This window comes from Photinus pyralis, unplaced genomic scaffold (genome assembly GCF_008802855.1).
Source record: "Photinus pyralis isolate 1611_PpyrPB1 unplaced genomic scaffold, Ppyr1.3 Ppyr1.4_LG5, whole genome shotgun sequence".
NCBI classification, from domain to species: Eukaryota; Metazoa; Arthropoda; class Insecta; order Coleoptera; family Lampyridae; genus Photinus; species Photinus pyralis.
Window position 1 is genome coordinate 24,612,841 of NW_022170596.1, and position 23,017 is coordinate 24,635,857.

The window sequence follows — 23,017 nt, forward strand, 5'->3', positions numbered from 1 at the left end:
ACTTTTAATTCTTTCAAGTCTATAATGACACTAATTAACAATCTTCTATGTTAAATTAACATTTTTACTATTTTCACTTTTAAAACCTTTCACGCATCTGTTAACGAAACCTGTAAATATCGCAATGCGCTTATAATACCTAGCCAACATGAAAAGGGGATGACCAAGCACGCCGGAAAATAGGTACATCCTTTAAAGTGCTAATAGCAAGATAACACTAAGATAGAATGGTTGTGAAACGCGATTATAAAACTTCAAGTTCGGACGCTGGTTTCTAGGAGGATGCAATATCAAATATGAATACATCTAAATATACAATGAGAACGGCATTTGATTAAGATTGAAATTTCATTAGTGGTACCCCTCTATTTCTGCTCGGATATATAAAGGATCATCCAGTTCAGATCTGGGAGCATTCGTGTGTTTGGTTACTATTAAAAAAACACAAAAAGATGAAAGCGGTAAGTAATGAAAGAGGAGATATTTGTGGTCATTTTTTTAATTATTTGCAGGTAATTTTCTTTTTGCCCCTTCTTGGGTTGGTAATTGGACAGTCTGATAGACCGACCGGAGAATACAATCGTGCCCAGGACGTCGCCGCCTACATTGTGAGATTCTCGAACGAAAATGACATTGAAAAGGGGTACAAATTCGGCTTTGACACAAGTAATGGTATCAGTCGCGACGAACAGGGAACTTTGACAAATGTCGGTACGGAACATGAAGCTATGGAAGTCGTGGGTGGCTACCAGTACACAGACCCATTACAGAGAAAGGTTACCGTAACGTATACGGCTGGTGTAAATGGCTTTGTGCCCACAATTACATACTCGTAGTGTCCTATCATGTTTTTAACTATTTATTGATGATAAATATCAAATAAAGTCAATTGTGTTAATTTTACTATATTGTGTTTCCACAGAATCATTGAATAATTTTTTTATTCAATGACATAATTTAGTAAATAAATTACAGTTGCATAATTGTGCAAAAGAAAGTAAATAATAAATTAAATGTTATGTTAAAGTAGCATTTTAAATAATTTAAATTAGAATGTGACCCCCTTTTAACTAACCCAACACGCATTATAATGTCCACGCGAGTGTCCACGTGTCTTCTTCCTATTTTGCTCAGTTTTTGCATAAACTCGCCAAATTTGTCATGGATCTGGTACATAAATATAACTTGCGAATAATGAATGGAAACTTGGACCACACACATTTAGTATTGTAGTCAATACATCCTTATTTTTCACGTGTTAAATGTTCGAGATATTTTATGACTACCATAAAGTTGATTACCTTTGATCTCTGCTCATCTACAATGGCTTACCTAAATGCGGAAAATTACTAATTTCTACGTCCGTTATCGAGGGAAATCTCCTTCTTCCTGACATTGGCCTCTAACAGCTCTTCCTACGTTAAACATGAATATCTCGCGAAAAATTAAAATAAATATCTCGTAAGAATATTTAGCGGTCGCACCAGAGCAAAGGAAATCAAAGAAAGTGGTGTCATCAAATCTATGATAGAATTATAGTAAATAGTAATAGTAAATTTTACACAAACTTTAGATCTTCAAAGATCCGTAAGGATTTTACCAACACTGTATTGAGTTTCTGTTAGATAACGAGGTTAGATTGATTAACTGCATGTAAATGGGTCTTGAAAATTATTACTTGGGAGTTATTCTGAATGCCGAAGTGATGTAAATTATTTTCAAAATGGCGGCACTTCCGGAAATATGAGAAGTACCTAGATAGTAACTTCGTTATTTTAAATGGCAAGCCCTACTTTTTATTGCATTCTGACATGGGTTTTAAACTATGGAAGGAACAGGCACTGGTAAGAACAGAACTTCTACATTACCCAACCACTAGGTAAACTCTCTACTGTATTCCAGACAAATTGGTAGGACTAACGCTTAGTGCAAGAAAAGTTCTTAGGCATAACATAAAGAACAAAACTATCAAAATCTCCAGTGACAGCAGGGCTGCACTGCAGGCACTTAGTTACTGTGTAAAATTACCTCTAGGTTGGCTTCATATCACCATGCACTAGAGGAAGTAGCATGCAACAACACCCTTTAGCTAGTATCCAGAACTGGCTCCTCCATTTACAGTTGCAACTGTAAATAACTAAAGTAACTCAAGACGCCCAAACTCAACACAAGCCTAGGTGGAACTTAATGTTAGATTATCGCCATAAGAGAGAAACCTTCAAAGGACCATCTCATAGCCTGCCGCGATTTTGCACAGGGCTATCAAGAAAGAACCTGAGATTTCTCGTGTGCATACTTTCTGGGCATTATAAACCAAACAAGCACATGCACTGCATGGGTATGGTAGAATTACTATCCATCGACGACGAGACGGCACACCACATAAAAATGGGGGTAGTTCGTGTAGTGTAATTACATTAATATGCCTCGGCTGCTCGTCGGTTAATAACCCTCTTCTGGCCTCAACGAAAAGGGTAAAAGGTAAAATAGTAACTGAATCATCTTGATTAAAATTTGAATGGTTCTCATTTTTCTTAAAATAGCCTTTGCTGTAAGACACCACATTTTAATAAATGGGGTTGAGGCGAAACGACGAACGCAAATGGTTAAACCACATTCACTTGCAAAAATCTAACTTCGTATTGGTAGGAAACGAACTACAATACGCAAGTAGTTTAAGAATATTCAGGCTCAAGTCGAAAATTTTATTTGGCGTCCACAAAACACCGTCCGCAAGTAGGTAATAGTTATTTACATATGAGTATGGTAAATCAAGGTTTACGTTAACGAGTGAGATGTTTACTGCCGAAGCGTAGCTGAGGCAGGAATTTCGAAACGAGTAATGTTAACTGATTTAACATACAAGTAATGTAAAACATTTTATTTCATACTACTCTTTTTTTTAATTAAAATGCCATACAATTTTTGATTAGAATGTTGTACGCATTCAAATGCAAACAAAAGTCAATCACTTGATTTGTTTGATCTGACAGTAGTTTGACACATTAATATATAGGTTTATATGGATGTCAGTTGATGTTGCTAGGAAACATTTCCAGTCTGGTAAAAGATTTCAGTCTGGGAAAATACGATTTACCAGACTCAAATCAGTCTGGGAAAGCGGCGATTACTAGATAGTATGAAATAAATAAAATTGTCTGTACATGAATATTTTTTTTATTGCCTTTATGTGTTAGCTTAAGCTAATTAGCTACTCCCACTCAACCCACTATACAATCACATACAGCTATGCCTTACTTGGGAGTCGAACCCAGGATCCTTGTAGCTAAAGTTAGAGCTACTAACGTATACTCATCTGAGCTACGCAGGTCGGCCGTTATACTATTGAGGTACAATTACTCTGACTCTGGGGTAAAACTACGATAAGAGGTAATTCTACAGCGGGGCGTGCTACGACACAGGTAAATACCTCGATTGTTTATGCACTAGGAGCTCTCGATGCGCTTTCATGGATGCTTCAATGTGAAATGGTCTGGATCCGCTCCCAGAACTTGGACGTACACAGACCGACCAAAATTTAGTGGCTTCCCATTGATTCGATGTGGGAATGGAAACAGATGTGCTGTTTTCTGTTTCGGAAATTCTCGACTATTCGTTCTCCTCTCGAACATGCTGCTCAAAATCTTCTTCAGCGGTAGGGCGTAGGCTGGCTGTCGGAAATATCCGGTTCTCGGCGTAATTTCGTCCTAAGTATCACCACGGAGACGATTGCCTTGATAACGCACGACTCCGAAAGACAAATGGCGCAGATTCAGCGTCTGAGGGTGTCCGTAGAATAACTTCCGAACGCTTTTCACTTATATTTATATGCATCCCTACGTTATCTACCGTCCTCGTAAGCGCTTATCCGTACTATGACGAATCTCTCCTTGCGGTTATTAGAATGACTCAAATCAGTCACCTCATTCCGAATATACATACGTAGTAAAGCAGTATTTACGAGCCTATTCTATCTATGAAATGGTCAATGACAAAAGTAATGATTGCCTAATAGGTAAACTCTGCAGCATAAACAACCAGCACGTCTATCACATTGGGCTCCGTCTGTTTCTTCAAGGGAGATACCTTAATTTGTTGGTTCGTATGTCCAAGTTGCACAATCTATTCAAATGTTGGTTGCATATGCTGCAGGATGTACCTATTCGGCGATCATTACTTTTGTCAATCACTATACATTTCTAACTTTATATGTCTAGTACCCTTTTAGGCCACCTAATTATCATCTCACTCTCGTACAATTTACATTATTTATATGGCGTTTAAATGTACCCTTAGTTCAACTTTGTACCCTCTACTTTAGGATTCGTGGCAATAGTAATTTGCTGGTTGAAGTTACACCCTAGCTCGTAGTGGTACTCATACAGAATGCAGGGCGTTCCATAGTTTGACAGAGTTAAGTTTGTCTTTCAAAGCGTAATAATTTGAAATTTTCACGCTTTGACCATCTTAGTTACTGTCCCACTCCCTCAAAACCCTCAAAACCACTTTCAAAACCACCTCTTACTGAACATATGAGAGCATTTTTATTTGAATTATTTTTGGCGATTTTTCCCCGCCGAATTACGCAGAAGTAGGAATTTTTAAATTTGTAAAAGAGTCAGTCAGTGTTCTGAAAATATTACTCCAAATAAATATTGTTAGTGGTAGTTTCAAGTTTCGTTTTGATGATTGGGATGAATGTGATGTACCTCATTTTTCACAGTTTTGTTTTGTTAACTGTCTTTAATCGCGATTCGCATCAGGAAGTCTGGGTCTGGTTTTGAATTACACTCTGTGAAATAGTCTTATTTGGTTACTTTTGCATCTCAGTTAATTAGGAATAAAGCTGTAGGAAAATGCTAGTTCAGAAAATTTGAGAGTCGGCTACAACCCTAAAAGCCTAAAAGACCACGGCCCTAACGATTCCACCACTCGTGGGCGTTAAAGAATTACTGAGTAATTCAGAGAAGGGATTTACTATCTGGCAGTCAAGGGTTAAAATACGGTCCCTAGAAGATTCGCTTTCTGTAAACGCGAGTCCACAAAAAGATTTCGCCAACGAGTTACTAAAAGCGCAGACGGTTTGTCCCTCTACTATTCTCTTGATCGGGCGTAAAAATTTTGATATAAAAAATTAAAGTTAGTTAGTTAAGCTAATGTTTGGTTCATCATTTAACAAATTCGTAATCGTGCAGTATTAATTAAATAAGAGACTTCGTTCGAAATTATGAATAAAAGTGTTGACAGGCGCATTCGTTAGAAACACACCAGTAGAAAACCGACGTATTTGCACAGCAAAATAAACGTGAAAAATGTAATTAACCCATTCTTTCATTAAACCAATAAAATCTAGTCAATAAAAGTTCATAAAGGGCAAATTTAGTGCAAGCGCTTATTACATAAGAGATTTCTTCAATAAAAAATGAAGTTAAATAAATGTGAATGCGTACGCACTTTTAGACCATATTTCATTTACCAGCAAATAACCAACACCGGAAGCGGCCTATAATATCTATCAATACTCACATTCAACCCAGAAAGTCGTTATCCGAAGATTTCCCTATCGAAGAGTTTTAGGAATGCAGTTCTCTTAAAGATCGACACCCTAATTGACGCACTGTAACTAACCATTGAGGATTTCCACCATTTCCACCAACAAGAAGAATTGTAAACCAAGGTTAGTTGCACCTATTTATTTAACTCGTGACAGTAAATAATGAATCGATATAAAAAAAATCAAATTAGAGAGCGCTACATTTATATTTGATCGTAGGAAGGTCAGAATAAAATGGAGAAGAAAATAGAAGAAGGCCAACATAAAAAGGAAGGCGCATTGCAACAAAACCTGCGGAAAAATGGCGCCCAACGTGGGGCTTTGGCGTAGGGACTGCTGTAGTTCTGATGTCCCAATTAGGGTGTCTATAAGATTTCTGAAAATAGGGTTACTTAATGAATTCGTTTCAGTTTCTACACCGTCTGACCTTATTTTAAATGAAATGCCCTAGAAACTAGATACTGTTAATTTCTTTAATCTACCCTAAATGTGTACTGAAACCGAAAACTTTTTTAGACGTACCTATCCCTGCAGTGAGTATGATGATAATCTGTCATTGACCGATTTAGAAGCAAAAAACCATCAAGAATGCAAAGGAGAAGATTTAGATTCTACGCCAATTTTGTGTTAACGCACAATAATTATTGTTCATAGTTGGTCACAATTGCGGTAATTTCGTGTTATCTTTGTTTTAAAGAAAAAAAATATGTTTTCTCATGCTTAATAAATTGCATATATTATTCAACAAGTACATTGGAAGTTTTGCTACGCAATTAGAAGAGCTCATTTCAGGGTCGTACAATTATTTCGAAATTGCAGCCATCAATACAAGACAAGTTAATTTTAATCGCACAATACCCACATTGTATTTACGATATTTATGCACATATAAAGATCCGAATTTACGATGTAATAAATCCCCACGAAAAACCATTTTCAGTAACTTACCCAACATTGCCTCCTACTGAGAGTCGGATGAATGAATTAAAAATAATTATTGGAAAAAAATGTGCAAAATACTTTTTAATGTTTATTTAATTTCGTTCAGGACCTTCGAAATTCTTCGTTATCAACTTGGATTATCAGATCTTCCTTTGCAATTCGTTGGAGAGAACTAAGCGAAAGGCAAATGAAGTAAAGAATTTGGCGGCATTATAGATAATTACACCGCAGAACCTTTAATTTTATTTTGTCATCAATAAATTCCTATATAAGTCATTACAAAAGGTATAATGGTGTGAATTGTCGGCTGATTTGTTTAGAAAGTTTCGCATCGGAATTTAGAATCATCTGCCGGTAATGTTAAAAAGTAGCAAAGGTTAGGGGAGTAGTTTGCAATCGGAAATAATAAGGTGTTAAGGTAATCTTTAAATATAAATGTACGAAATGTCTTAACTTGTAATGACATCATGGAACGCCTCAAATACGTGACTTAGACTGCACGATGAATGACGCTACAACGTAGCTCTTTGGGACCGAGCGTAGATTTCCCCATTGATTTATGGAATTTTCAGTGAAACGTAACCTTTTGTTATATGAAGACACATTTCAAAGGAATCTACCGCAGCAAATTAATGTCAAGTCAATAATTGATGACACAGCGGTGGTCCATTAGTATTAATTTTGCGGCGAAGGTTTCACAACTGGAACCCTCCCTCTCTGATACTGACCCTTGGTAACATACTTTTTTGCACACAACCAATTAAACTGCAAAAAGTCATGTATTGTTTATTATTTTTTAGACTTGGAAAACATTTTTCCAGAAATTGTTCCAGTATATTAACTTCATAAACTACAATAAACCACTGGCGACCATATAAAATTTAAGAAACAGTGAAAAATGTGTCGTTGTATACCCTGTATATTATAGGTAGACGTCATGCGAGGGTATTTTTTAGCTGTAAAAATTCTAAAATTACGAAGGGCATTTGATTGCAGTCAACTTCCGTTGGTATCTATAAGACTACTTCAACTATGTACTCTTGGCACACCCTGAAAGAGGTTTCTTTTGCTTGAATATTTAAAAAAATCACATTTTTAAACTTTTTTTGAAAAACGATCTAGAAAACTGCAAACTTATGATATTTGTTTAGCTAGGAAAGCTCTTTCAGATTATATAAACAATTAAAAATCAAACAAATAACCAATTTATAAAAAAAAATGATGGAAACATGAATTATTTCCTCAGGCCGTCAGGTGCTAAGTAAACTCCTAGCATATTTTAGTTTACCACCATGTTCCCGATATTGAAACCTGATTTATCGCTTACTGACAAATTGACGGTTCACAATATTGACCAACAGTTTGAAATTCCAGGCAGGGGGAGAGCATAAATATTTTATTTGCAATTTTGGAGGACATCAATTGCCATACCAAGAACACATTTTCAAAATAAAATGAGAGCCAATTTTGGGAGCTATACTCGAAAAAATTAGGATTTCTTCGTTAATTTTTTTATGAACAACCTTCGCATTTAGAAGAATGGACTGATTTGCCTAGGTATTTGGATATATCCTTTCTGATTATAAAGAAAGTTGATGGGCGTTCGATCTCGACGAAATTTCGTATCTGGGGTTAGCTTTTGAAACAATTTAGAAATTAAGATATAATAATTATTACTTACATATTATATTTGGTTGACTTGTAGTAGGTAGGTGTTCGAAAAATCAATACTTTGATTTGGGATAAAAAAAGGGCATTATGAAAAGTTATATCCCAAATTATACAGAGTGTAGCACCTAAGATCCCTTGGATCATAATTCCTTTACCATAAAAGGTACCGAAAAAAGTCTTATAGCAAAATCGTACACATATTACCGTCGCCATATTTCTAAAATATTTTTGATCACCAGGGGCGTGCTGTATTCCAGTGGCGTATCAAACTTGAATTTTTTTAGAATACCTCATATTTTATTACTGATTCGAATTTTTTTAGAGAAACTAAATCGCGCAAGCGGCTAATTTTTGAATTGAGGCACAGGTTAAGACCTCTTCCACAGTCACATAATTTTTTTTAGGTACTTTATAAAAAAATTCAATTTTTGATTGACCTTCGCCAAAAGTTATATTTTTCAATAATTTCAAATGGCACCCCCCTAAACAAATTATACCTCTGAGTAGCCAAAACTACAAATTTTCTACTGATACAAAGAAAACCACACATTCCATATCAAAATTACAGAGAAAAATCAAACGAAACACCAATTTGTAAAAAAACATTATTCTCCGAATCTACCTAAGTGTGCCATGATGAAACAAAAAAGGTTCAATTCTCACAATTAACAGTAAAGTATCGGTAGTTTAAGATTGTTTTTTAATCAGTTTGATACGCCACTGGAATACAGCACACCCCTGTTGATCAAAAATATTTTAGTAATATGGTGACGGTAATTGTGTACAATTTTGCTATAAGACTCTTTTCGGTATCTTTTATGGTAAAGGAATTATGATCCGAGGGATCTTAGGTGCTACACCCTGTATAAAAGTCAAAGTGTTACCTGTGTGAATTAAGCCATTATTATTATTATTGTTACAATGGAGTCGAAAAGTGGTAAAGTTTCCTGAAGCTTTCAGCGAGTTTTTTAATCATTCCTAAGTGCGTCGAAATATTGCACGACCAGATTAAGGGATTTTTGTTTGAAAAACTGTAAGTAATTTTAAGACTTTCTTTGTTTATTTGTGTCGCTCTTTGTTTCAGGTTTTTCTTAATTATTTATTGCGTATGAGTTTCAAAATAATTTTTTTTGTCTGTGTGTTTATTTGAATCCGTTTGTATGATACAGATAGAGTTCTCATCTTCACATTTTTTCTATATGTGGCCATGACTTATCTCAGGTGTTATACAAAATTTGTGTAGGTAATTGCCTTTGGAATTTTCGGAAGCTACTGAATCTCCTAAATTATCATTTTTGAGTCATTATTAGGATTTTGTGTTGTAGCAAATGCGGGAGTTATACGAGGAGAGTTCGTAAAAATTGTAAGTTTCAATTTTTGATTTATTTTAGCTAGCTGGACAGAGGTTTGTGGGTGGTGTATAGTCGACCCACTGCACACAGCAGTATATTAAACTAAAATCTAAGGCTATATCCGTGGTTGACTCTATGAAACTCCGGTATCCACATTACAACAATTTGAAACAAATTTTTGAATTGGTTAAAAAATTAAATACTTAGGGCGTGCTATACAATTAGAATAATTAGGAAGTCAATTAACCTTTACGCACTTAGACCATATTATTTTGCATATGTTCAGCCCATTTTGACTTACGGTATTATATTTCGGAGTTCGTAGTAAAAACTAATTAGATCATACTCAAACTCGAGCAACAGAACAGACAGAATAGCTACATATTCCACCCCATTGCAAATCACTTGTCAAATATAGGTGTATTCAGTGCTCAAAGTATCTGCACGACCTCCATCGGCAAAACAAAAAACTATTGTAATAAGAAATCCCTCTCTTGTTCTGGGCCCTCAACAGGCTTTCGCCCAATTACAGAGTGGCCCGTATAATGCTTTTTAGAGTGGCCCCTGCAGAAGGTCCTAAGTTGTTCTATACTACTCCGGTATTTACTATACGAATCAGGAAAACCTAATTTGGAATAATGCAGAATGCTCGAAACTAATCTAAGAAAATTCTCATCTGTGCCATGGATGAAAAATTCTTACCTCAGTCCAGGTTCGAACACCCGACCTCCCGGCTATGTAGCCCAACACTCTACCACTGAGACACAGCACAGGAATAACTTACGGCTTTAAACTAGTGGATTACAAAGTAAAGATACCTAGATAAATGGCGTAAGAATATTCAAATACCTAAACATTGTAAGAATTTAAATAAGAGCACAAATCGAAGGGTAAACATAAATTTTATATTACCTAACACATTATTCCACGAACAAATCACAAAGGAAAGTGCTGACCTCCTATCTTCAGTTCAGGGAAAAAATGGAAGTCACGCGATGATAGATCGGGACGATATAGTAAGTGGTCAAACATGTCCTATTGAAACTTATGAAGAACTTCAATGGGACATTGTTGACCGTTCACCGTACAGTCCCGATCTGGCACCGAGTGATTTCCATCTTTTTCCTGAATTGAAGAAATAGCTAAGGGGTCAACACTTTCCAAGGAACATCAAGACAAGACAAGAGTCAGTGGTGCCAACATTTTATGAAGAGGAAAGCGTCTTCACAGGAACGACAAATGCCTCAATCTGCATGGCAATTATGTTGAGAATAAGTGCACCTACATGTTTTTTTGTATTCGCTTTTTTTTATTTATGGGCCAACGGATGTTGAAAAAAACAACCCTCGCAATAAATCTTTACACTTTCGTGTATTAAAAAGCATTTTTGGTGAAAATTGCACATACAAATCGAGTTTTCTGGGAAAAAGTAACTTTTACTCCCTTTAATCTCCAAATCCCTCTAAATAGTTGGGACCACTTTTTAAACGTCTGGATCTTACATGTTACAAGCATAAAAATTTCTCCATGAAACCCAAGGGCGCTCCGACACCGTGCACGATCCAAATATTCTTGTTTCCATGAAGAATATCTTTAAAAGTAAACAATGAAATCTAAAAAAATTACGGTACCCTCTTCGGGGAAGGAATTCTTTAAATTTTATTGCAAATGATTTCCCCCTCGAAGGAGTTTTTTTTTGGAAAATTTCGTTTTCCATGTACCGATGCAGTGGGGACGTGGAACACTTGAGCAGTCCTCCCTGCTCACATTCACTTTTGAAGGAAACGGTTCCAAAACTACTCCTGCCCTATATGCGTAAATAGCGGTCACAATCGATAAAGAAATATGCAAAAATCCACCTTCCACATTCAACTCCGCCCGTCAATAAGAAATGTTATTTTCTCCAGAACATCCCCCTTAAAATCACCAAAGCCAATATGCCCACATATGCTACTATGCATATCTACTATGCTCCGAAATTCATCAAATATCTTTCTGAAAGGCAACTTCCGTCGTCCATTACTTTTCGCTAAATAGAATTGTAATGTTACCATATTCATCCACACCACATCAGATCTTAAAGTGTATGAATAGATTTTGAATGAATTCGTTTTGAACAGCTTGTGCAATGCAATAATAATAATTGTAAACACATCAAAGGGAATGATGGATGGCAGCAGAGATATCATATTAAAATGGTGCAAAAAATTTCAGATGTTAACATAGTGGCACAAGGTGTAATTAAGTGACCTATACCCCGAGAGTGCAAGCGAAGGGTTTACATAACAGTTTATGAAAATATTAACAAAAGCCTACATTCTTAATTAATAGCGCCATAGAAAAGACCTCAGTGGCTCCCCGCGCAAAGGTCAAATCCCGTACAATAAATAACTCACTCATTTTGCAATGAATATTTACGAGAAACGTATAACTTTCCTTAAAAATCCGCCTAAATGTCCCAAGTTATGGCACCGAAATGATAGACGTCCAGCGCATTAATTTCGTTGACATGAAAGTTGCAACTAATTGGCATGCTCATTTGAATAGACTACATCTTCCTTATTAAGTAAATTAGTTCTTCACATTTGATAATTGCATTGCAATTTGAAATGGTGAAATTGTCTGGAAATTGAACTTCGACATTTATTAACGTTAAAGGACAACATAAATGAAAAATACCCAAAGTATTTGAATTTATTAAGGTCTATTATGTAAACTTGGAAGAAAGGTTTTGGACCAACCGACATGTCTAAAATGAGCGTTGATTTTTGTAATCACTTCTTGATTGATTTATAAGAAAAAATCCGGCGGTAGATTGCATGCCTTTACCTCAACATTTCATCTATTACTGAATTACATGCCTGCAACAGTATTCATCGTTGCTTAAGAGACGCTTGTATTACATGACAGCGGTGGTTTTTTTCGCGTCTTCAAGGTAGATTCAAACTTGTTCAAGCGGACATATTAATTCAGGCTGTGTGATTAATAAAAAAAATTTAAACAATCCGCTGCAGCCACTTTTATTTGCTTACCTGTCCATGTTATCTAACCAAATAACTTTCTCTATACGTTAACCTTGTCTGTGACTAAATACCGTGTGAAATTATTTACCCTTGGACTTATTTTTTCAATCTGTTTAATTAATAGCGTCCGATTGTTATCCGATCGTAATTATCCAAAAATTAGATACCCTGTCTGAGAATACGATTTTTCTTGCATAAACCACTCTTTCCTGTTTTCCAATTCGGTTAGTATTTACTGCTTTGTAAGAAATTAACATAAATGATGTATAATGAGTGAAAGACAGTATGTTTGCCTTCAATCGGAAATGCATTTCTTCCTCTGCAAACGAAAATTCCTGGACACAAATTCTAATGCAAATACACACATTTTCAATTATTATGTGTGCACGGTTGGCAAAGTTAAACGCATACAGCAATCTCAAAACTCTCCTCCTTCAAAAGGAATTGGTCTTGGAATCTTTTGAAATGTTCACAGAATCTTGTTAGAATCATCTTAAGATAAAAAAAAGTTTTTTACAGTCTTACTTCCTTGGATTTTCCTTAGAAATCTGTTAGAAACCTTTTAGAACGGAATGCCCTTATCTTGAAAATTTTCTTTCATTTGTATTTTTTTCTGCTTTTTTAAGCAAGAAAGATTAACTTCACCACAGACTCAAAATAAATTATTGTCGTTCCGGTAAAGCTCCTTTCCTTAGACTTGGGGAAACTGAACTAATAAGGCTAAGGGTGAGTTTGTTCGTTCAATTAGAATGCACGTAAACTCTCTAACGGCCAGTTGCACAAAAAAAATCCAGGATTATTGTTTAATCCGGTATTAAGACATTTGATTGGCTTTAAAGTGCAGTATGCAGCCAATCAAATGTCAAAATTCTTGTTTAATCTCAGATTTGGCAAATAATCTAGGATTTTGATTATAATTCGCTTTCCTGCAACCGGCCGTTAACCCCATTTATTACTACTGCTGCTAAACGCAATAACAAAATCGATAAGGTAGCTACGTCTCTTATTTAAATAGATTTGTTTTTTAACTTGATCGAAAACCATTTCTCTTTAACACTTACGGATTATTATTCAAAAAAATTAATGTTAAAATACAATTCGAAATCGAAACTCCCTTTTTGGCACAAGGTCTTTTTCAGATATAAATCCGGGTGAATATTTAGCTAATCATCAGTGCCGCAGAAACAACAAACCCATATTAAATTCTTATCAACAATTTTGCTGAAAGCGTTCTAAGACCTATCTAATGAACAATTTAATCGTGACTTAAAATGAACCCGAGAATAATGCGAGGGAGATTAAAAGGGACTTATTGCGAATAGGCTGAAGACTTTAAAATCTACGTCTGAAAACTTTAAGAAGGTTTGGAAGGAATTCGAGGACCATTTGGGGAGGGGGGACAAAACGTTGGAAAAAACATGAGGAAAAACTAGCGAAAAACTCAAAACCAGAAAAATTGCTGCTCCTAAATTTTGTTACTCATAGTTGCTCCGTCGTATGTTCAATGGAAAATCCTGCGTGTGCCATTTATTGGGTGTTGTAAACACAATAATCATCCCTTTGCCAGCGTTTTCAACACGTTACTTATTTCCGTATTACCGATTTATAAATTATAGATTTGATTGGATGTTAAAAATCCAGAAAAAAGCGTCAGCTCAGCTGCATTGCCTCAACCCACATTATTCCCTATAGAAACGGAAAGTATCTACTGTAATTTTTCTATTCAGGTAAGAAGATGAATAGATTAATACCTACCGGGTGTCTTTTCTCCGCACGACTTTTCAATTGTGAACACGAAAATCGTCCAAACCCCTTTCGGGCATCTAAATTATTAACGGTAGTAATTGATCTCGTTCTGCAAATACAGTTCATTAACAGAAATTATATAAGGCGTTTTGCGCAAAAAATGACCGATCGTATTGAAGTAGGTAGGCACAATAAATTTACAACGTAAATATTGACCAACTAATTGTAAAATTCTACATTACGAAATGTTTCCGGGTTCATCATCGCATGGTCTTGTTGTTTGTCTTACGTATTTAAGTGACATAAGTTTAATCGGGTTATGCTCGGTCGAGACCTTATGATTTTAGTCTACGGATCGCTTTCACAATTTGACATATAAATCATAGTGTTGTAGTTCGGAAATTAATGTAGAGGGGCAAATGTCTAACTTGAGTTATTTGACAATACGAGATGCAAGATTTGTGATGTTATAAATCGTTGATTAATTGCTCAATTGATTGCCCACGCGTTTGAATGCGTTTGGTTATTTAACATTTGCATTTGATAACTTTATTACTGCCCACCCCTTCAGAACAGCCCAACATTTCTCCCTCCAGAATATAATAATCAGTTAATGTCACAATGTGGATAAAATATAATATTATAGTGATGAATATTTATATTTTGAAGTATAAATAGTGAACAGTATTATAATTATTAATTAGCTTCTACCTGGGGTAGATGCCATTCATAATTTCCTTGACTATAATAGAAATGGTAAGTGCGCAATTTCCTTACCAAATACTTAAATTTTGTTGGCGTTTTCAGTTTTAAAAAAGCCGTCACTACCCCGCAACTTTCCTGGAAGGATACAATTTAACTGGATTATAGGAGCAGAGGTAAATCTCGTCCAAATAATCACTACGAAAGTCCCAAATTACGAATTCAATCGCCAGACACCGGAAGATGGAAATTAGAATTCCATGCATTCTACTTTAACGAGGAAAAGAAATGAAAATTGACACTCAAAAAACAAGGCAAGAAAATGCGCTGTCAATTCGGCGAGGCAAAATTGCGTGGAGGTAGAGCCATCAACTTAAAATTGTGAAATCTCATTAAGGAAGTAGGAGGAAAATTAATAGTATATGAGATACCTCCCCAACCTGATATTTGCCGCCCCCAGCCACCCCCGGTTCAAAAATTCAAATGACACCCTGCATTTTTTTCACGAATTCTGAAAGAGCGTAGTTTTTTTAGTATCACTATGCAAAGAAATGACTTAGTTACATAATGAACTTTGTAAGATATTTAGAGCTAAAAGTTAAGAAGAAAAACTGGTAACTTTGGACAGTGGGCAAATGTCGAAATAAATTAAAGCAGATTGTAACAAAAAAATTCAAACTCTCAAAAATATATAGCTTATAACAAAAAATACGACTTATTCATTTTTTTCTTCATATTAAAAATCTGATATGAGTTCAATATGTAAAAAACTCATTTCTTTGCATAGTGTAACAAAAAAACTGAATTCGTGAAAAAATGCAGGGTGTCATTTAAATTTTGGACCGGGGGTGGCTGGGAGCAGAGAATATCAGGTTGGGACGGTATCTCATATACTATTAATTTTCTTCCTACTTCCTTATGAGATTTCAAAATTTCACCACTAAATAAAAGTCCATATAAAGTTTTGCCGTTGACACGTTGAATATAGATCAAGATCTTTGAATGTTTATAACAATGTAATTAGCAAAGATATCAAAAAACGAAATGTAATCTAACATACCTGTACGTTTCAATAATGTTGGTAGGTGACTGTGAATACCGTATGCTATAATTACCATTAAAATGATTTTTGTTAATTATGTTATTATTTATAACAATATACACTGTGTCCAAGAGAAGGATGTCTATCATGGATATCTCCGAAACCATAGAAGATACAATGATGGTCAAATTAGAGAAAAGATGCGCAATTAAAGAGTAACTATCATGGTTTAAAGAAACCATGGAGATTCCGATTACTTCCGAAGATGTGCCAGAAACACCGAAATTTCTCGATTTCATTTCTATTTTTTTAATATTATTTGAACAGATACAAACAAGTAAAAAACGCTTTCTCGTTTCCCGTTTTGAGCTCTATAAGACACCGTTATTTTCAATACAACGGAGAAATCTTCATCAGCTTTATCATTTTATATGTCCCGCAAAAAAAAACATACTGTACTAAAATAGTATTTTTTTATTACGAATAGCAAATAAGTTGGCGGCTCTGCTGGTTTCAACAGAATGGTGCTTCGGCGCACAACGCCCTAATCGTTCGAGAATACCTATCGGGCAATTTATCTATTTTCCAGGAAATGTGTCCGATAGGTATTTTCGCACGATTAGGACTTTGTCCGCGGGTGTACCATCCGGTTGAAACCAACAGTTTCCAATTTATTTTTTTGAATTCGTAATCAAAAAAATGCTACTCAATACAGTGTGTACTTTTTTTACGGACCATATAAAAAAATAAAGTCGATGATTTCTCCGAAACGAAAATCTCTCAGCGAAGAAAGTGTTTTTTTTTATTTTTTTATTTGTTCAAATAACATCAGTTAAAAAGATAGAACCAAATCGACAAATTTCTGTTTTTCTGGCATATCTTCGGAAGTAATCCGAAAATTCTAGTTTTCTTTCAAGCATAATAATAATTGTTTAATTCCGCAACTTTTTCCCAATTTGACCATCGTCCTATGGTTTCGGAGATCTCCATGTTAGATATCTCTATCTTGGAGACAGTGTATATCCAATGGTCCATACGACCATACAGTGGGTATATACATATATTGTTATAAACAAGAACATTAACAAAAATCATTTTAATGGTACTTATAGCATACGTGGTGGATCTATAAACAGATCACTGGGCGTTAATGGGTAGTGGTAACATGTGCAGACCCATTTTCTGATTGAGCAGCGATTTTCCTTGATCATTTTTACTTGAAGCTCAAAAGTTTTGAGAGTCTCTGGTTTTTAAGAGCTTCCACAGTTTGTAAGAATATTAAATTTTCCGAACACTCTTAAGATTTTCCATGTTAAAATAGAAATACAATTTTTTTCCTTGTATTCAATATAACACACCCGTGAAGACAAAAGGTTTCCGATTAAAAATTAAATATTCGTGTTAACGAAATTGACGGCTTTGACCTCATTTTCTGAGCACCCTTCACACATTTTTTAACAGTTGGTAAACATTACACTCAAATTATTTAAAATCGTTCTGACATTTAATTTACATGGATACAGATGCGTTCACCTGAGTTTTTACCTTCCAGATAAACTTAAATGAAACATGAAAAACCAAACCCTAACACCTGTATAATCTCGGGAAAGTGTTTACAGCCGAATTGTGATTGTGAATAGAATTTCTGCCAAGTTTTGCAGTAAATCTGCAAAAAATATTAATTTTTTTTGTTATTGATTTTATTCACGGCAGCGTATTTGCTTTATGGGATGGGACAATGAGTGACACCCTTGCTGCGCACTCTTACAATAAAGGACCACCCTTTAGATCAATTTGGCATGTAACGCTACCAACCGTCTCAGGTACTGTGAACAAATTTTGATAACGTGAGACATGTAGTCTGTAACCCTTGACAAAAATTATACCTACCAATTATAGGTACCCAAATTTTATTAATATGTATATCCAATGAAAGTTATCCTCCACTTCTGTTCTGATCAATAAATTGTTTGCCATCAGTAATTGTATGTTGGAGAGAACGTGAATAAGTACTATAATGTGTATATGCACGAATATTCCCTTTTCCAATAGTATTGGTTTATGTAATTGGCTAAAGCGCTTGAACCTCAACAACATATAATTTTAAGCAGTAACTCTGTTGATATTATGACTGAAAATTAAGATAATAAATGCCAACGTTTCGTGATGATGTTAAGTGAAGTCGAACCCTCCTCAATTAGATTTGATATAAAAAGGCCAAATTTTTATTCTGCACATCATCACATCATCACAATGCAATCGGTAAAGTTCTATTGTAATGAAAATTAGGTATCTATACTTCCTGTTTTTAGACTGTCTTTACTGTACTTGCGCTAACAGCCACCATTCTTGGTGCTCCTCAACTTCATCCAGATCGTCATGCTGTAATTCTTAAATACGATAACAACAATGGTGGCGAAGAAGGTTACAATTTTGGGTAAGCTAAAGAAATGCAAACTTCGATTTCATCCCCTTGTTTGTCAGATTTGAAACAAGCAACGGAATTTCGCACCTCGAAACCGGACAGCTTGTCAATATCGGTACCGAAGGGGAGTCGATGGTGGTTAGGGGGCAATACTCTTACGTGGGCTTGGATGGCGTCGTGTACACCGTAACTTACGTGGCGGACGAAAATGGGTTTCATCCCCAAGGTGCTCACATCCCACGTTAGCTAGTAGTTATGTAAAGCAACGAAAATTAAATCATGACCTCTACTTTCTACAGAAGGAAATGGTGCATCGTCAAGGTGTAATTGTAACAATTATTGTCTGCCCGTGAACTTTACTTTCTAAATTATGTACCGGAATGATGCGATTATGAAGTGTTCGTAACGTGACCCAGACAAGTTTATTGCCTGGGGCGCACTCTCAACAGTATCTTGTTTCATTAAACGGTGCAGCTTATAATTCGAATTTGTCTTATTTGGCCCCAAAACCCACGTATTTATTGTTTGCGTAGCATTTTAATGCAGAATGTCAATTACACAGTAAATCGACGACAGGTTTAGACAATTTATAATAATTATACGCATAATAACCGTGTTGTTATTGATTACATGCTATTAGTGAATGTCATAAGCCAACACCAACACACTCTTGTGTTGACTGAATATGTCGTCTTCAATAAACATATAAATAGAGAGAATGCAAAGGACCTTTTTCAGTGTTATCCAAAAAGTTTAAGACTGTTCGTAGAAAAGGGAGTTATGCGTGATTTGGGGTAGGATGTGTAAGAATCTCATGAAGGTTGCATACGAATGCCCTCTTTACATGGCACGCAGCATTTCAAATTTATGGATTTTAGCAAAATGGAACTCGAAGGTTAATTCACTTTCCATCTCAACAATGATTGATTGGTATCCTTAGGTTCTGACTCCCAGATTACGATTGATTAATTAAGCTGAAAATATGAATGCAAGTTCCCTATTGAAAAATCACCTAAAGGTCCATTTGAATTGCTTATGTATATTAGAAAATCTTAACTGATTTTTCTATTTTGAGAAGTACCGCTAGAACGGTTATTCCCAGGTCCCAGGTCGAAAGGGCATCACGATTAATTTCTGGTGCATAAATTTTCTACGAAATAAATAAACTACACTCGCCACTTTTGCCCAATTGAAAAATCGCAAGTATTTATTTCCGCATAGGTATCTCCAAACGAGTGAAAATACACAGGACCACAATTTTATTGTTGCTTGACTTTTCTACAAGAAACAACCAAACAATTTCGGCGACTGTAACGTCTGGCCTAGGTGCAAAATCCAGACTAATCTACTTCCCCCAAAATATCGGGACAGAAATTTTCTAGTTTTCAGTCTAAGCATTTATTGGTTTATGTTTATAATTTTTGCTATTGGTTTGGCGTTTGGCATAAGAAACACAACCCTATAATATAAATTGGGAAGATCCTTCGTAAAGGCGAAAAACCGCAATACGATCGTATGTAAAGGAAAACTATCGAACTTGAAATGCAAAAATTGATAAAGCAGAAATTCAGTTCATGAAGTATTATTGTGGTGAAAAATACGGGAGAATGGACAATCATTAAAAGACACAAGAAAAACATGGAAGCTGGTGGTTTTAACAGGATGGTGCATCTACGCACAACGCCCTAATCGTGCGAAAATACCTATCAAACAAATTTCGATGGTCGATAAACAATTCAAATGTTTACTAAATGGTTGTGTATATTGAATAAAAAAATTAATGGAACCCTGTTCCCTGTTCTAAATATACCAGGATTTTAACCCACTTATCCTGAATTGCTTTAATTTGTGCGTACAGATTTTAATTATCCTTGCAGGTACCGAAAGCTCCCGTCATTTGGAAGACGATACAAAATTAATATTTTGTGATTTCCGTTCCGTTTATTAATTATTAGAAGATTTTAGAGTCCCAATGCTAATAAACTAAGATAGAAACGGACATGGTCGCCGGTGTACAATAAATAAGCAGACCTCCCGCTTGACACGCGAATTCCCAGTAACTGGACTACATACTTTGGGTCAGATTTGAGTGAGCATACATACCGGTAGATGTATTGCAGAAAACCTCGTTTGATTAGATTGTGTTTAGTATTATTGGAAGCGCGCTAATTTATTATGGATTTTAAAACTAGTCCGAGATTGTTATTATGATCAGAAGCCGAGAAATTAATTAAACAATTTCGAGTACTTTGATAGTTATTAATTATTTGGGCTATACGGAGCCCTTTTCTTTCCGCATTTTGGGAATTCTATAAAAGATAAGAGCTTTATTTGAGAGGTACTATTTGATTTTCAAGATAAGTGAAATATTTTTATTCCGTTGATTATAAGAGAGCTTTTGCTTTGCTTTCCCGCATCTTGTTTCCGAGTAAATACCGTTAGTTAACTTGTAATTCCGTTCTCGCTTGAGAAATCGCCTATCCACTGGAATTTTCGATTTCTCCATCCGACTGCCTGTGGCCTCCGGAAATCCGCGACCGTCCCGGCGCCTTTGAGCAGGAGCAAAAAAGAAATCTCTTGGTGCCGCTCGCAATAAATCGTACCATTCCAACGAGACTTCCGCACCATCTGTCCTGCAGACTACCGAAGATTCTTAAAGTACTTCAAATTAACTGCATACAATTGTGATTTATTTATTTTGTGAATTAAAATTGATCTTTTGCATCCAACTAATTTCTTTTCCGTTTTATGCTTCGCGCTTATAAAATTGTTACCACGAAAGCGTTAGGGTTCAAGGTGCAAACATTTCGTGGCGCTATTTTTGGAGCAGCAAGTTACCTTAAATAATCAAAATTGTCCACCTAATTTATTTATACGAGGTGCTAATAACATAAATAAACGGCAACCGGTAAAAAGGATAAAGACAATTAATTCGTGCCTTTGTTCGCTGTCAAAACACTTAGGTTATAAGAGTAATTTTGGACATTTCCATACCACTCCAGTAAATAAACCAATTAAAACTAATAAATTGTGAGGAACCTGAAGCACGGGTTTGTTCTGGATTCAAATTCGTCAATCATCTATCTAGATTCACTTCCAACGAGTAACCAAATTTTTACCTAACCATACAAAAGTCCGATTGTATTATCAGAAAGGCGTTCACCTTCCAATTTTCCAACTCGCTGCTACCTTCCCAAAGGAAAAAGTCAATTGTCAATCAGGGCATATTTCGACTCATGGATAAATATAAGTTAATGAATTTTTTATATTGTGTCAAAATAAGAATTGACAGTTTTTGAGGATTTCGTAAGTCTTTCTAACCAATTTGCGTAGTTTTTATGAACAGTCAAATCAAAGATATTGGTAAAGTTTTTCTCATGAAATGTGAAGGGATTCTTAAACTCATTAATATCATTCTTTTGTGTGGCTTAAATTTTTAGTTGAGCATCCAAATGTGTTTATAAATTTATGTTTTGAATAGGAATTTTGTGCCGGGTGTGAAATTAATTACGTATAACTTATTTGCAATTAGTTAAAATGGACGTGATCACGAGACAAAATTTACCTTTATTTCGTATTAGAGAAGATGTCATACAGAGAAATGAGCTCAATTCCAGGATTTCCATAAAATCTGCAAACAAAAGAAAACTCCCAAGCTGCAGAGCCCGAAATGCAAAGAACTGAACAATGCCTGAAGGGCCTCGCCTTACTCGTAGTAAGCTTCTACTTACTTAGCCAACGCTTCGGAAGGAAGTGGCCGTCTACTGAGAAAACTCGATCATAACTTTACAGAGGTCGCAAGATAATAAATACAAATACTGAAGGTAACAAGTTAATTAAAAGTAAGAGCATATAACTCTGAAGGGGAAAAAATAGTAATTGATTAATACGCTGTTACGGAAGTTGTTTTTTGGTTGTGGATCGAATCTTGTTATCAAATCTGGTGCATGGCCCAGTTTCAGCAAATGGCGGCTCCCTTATCAGTAAATAGTAAAGTTACTCACATGCGTATGCAAAACGTATCCGGAATTATACTTAAGATGGGATTGGAACTGGTACCATAAATTAAAATAGCCTTGAAAGTCACATTAAAACTGGAAATTAAAACCCTAAAAGAAATTAAATGTACCCCACGTTGATGATAACCTTAAAATGCACATACCTCTTTAAATAAGAGGGCTAATTATAAATGAACGTGCAACAATCGTCGATGGAAAATCGTATTAAATATCAGCCGGAACCTATAGAAAATATACGTCAAGCAGGTTAAATGCAAATGGCGTACTTACAATAAAAAAAATAACGCAACTATATCCTCCTACTGGAGTGAAGGGGTGAAATGCCATTCTCAAATTGATGCGGAATCCCCAATTAACCGAATATTAATAGACACGGGTGGCGGCAATTAAAATCCTATGAGTTTCGCTGTGTGATTAAAAATCAAGTGCACTCTGTCACAGCTGACGAACGAATGGCGAATGTTAATCAACGATAACGACAAATCGTAGGACCGTAAAATTTCGGGTTAGAAGTGTTACGAGGACCATTCAACAAGTAAAT

The 23,017-nt window shown here is 35.5% G+C and overlaps 2 protein-coding genes across 2 annotated transcripts; both read left to right on the top strand.

The window, feature by feature from the left end:
• The first annotated feature begins 305 nt into the window (after positions 1-305).
• Positions 306-903, top strand: LOC116171819 (endocuticle structural glycoprotein ABD-5-like). Its single transcript, XM_031488823.1, has 2 exons — positions 306-461; positions 513-903. The coding sequence occupies exons 1-2, from the start codon at positions 453-455 to the stop codon at positions 834-836; spliced, it is 333 nt and encodes a 110-aa protein (XP_031344683.1). The 5' UTR covers positions 306-452; the 3' UTR covers positions 837-903.
• A 17,332-nt stretch (positions 904-18,235) lies between these two features.
• Positions 18,236-18,801, top strand: LOC116171857 (flexible cuticle protein 12-like). The gene is made up of 3 exons (XM_031488879.1): positions 18,236-18,294; positions 18,345-18,469; positions 18,517-18,801. Exons 1-3 carry the CDS (start codon positions 18,286-18,288, stop codon positions 18,701-18,703), a joined length of 321 nt encoding a protein of 106 aa, XP_031344739.1. The 5' UTR covers positions 18,236-18,285; the 3' UTR covers positions 18,704-18,801.
• The last annotated feature ends 4,216 nt before the right edge of the window (positions 18,802-23,017 follow it).

Excerpts from the sequence above, each read along its gene's own strand:
- LOC116171857 (XM_031488879.1), top strand. Across the intron at positions 18,470-18,516 it reads GAAGAAGGTTACAATTTTGG|ATTTGAAACAAGCAACGGAA; the intron begins GTAAGCTAAAGA and ends CTTGTTTGTCAG.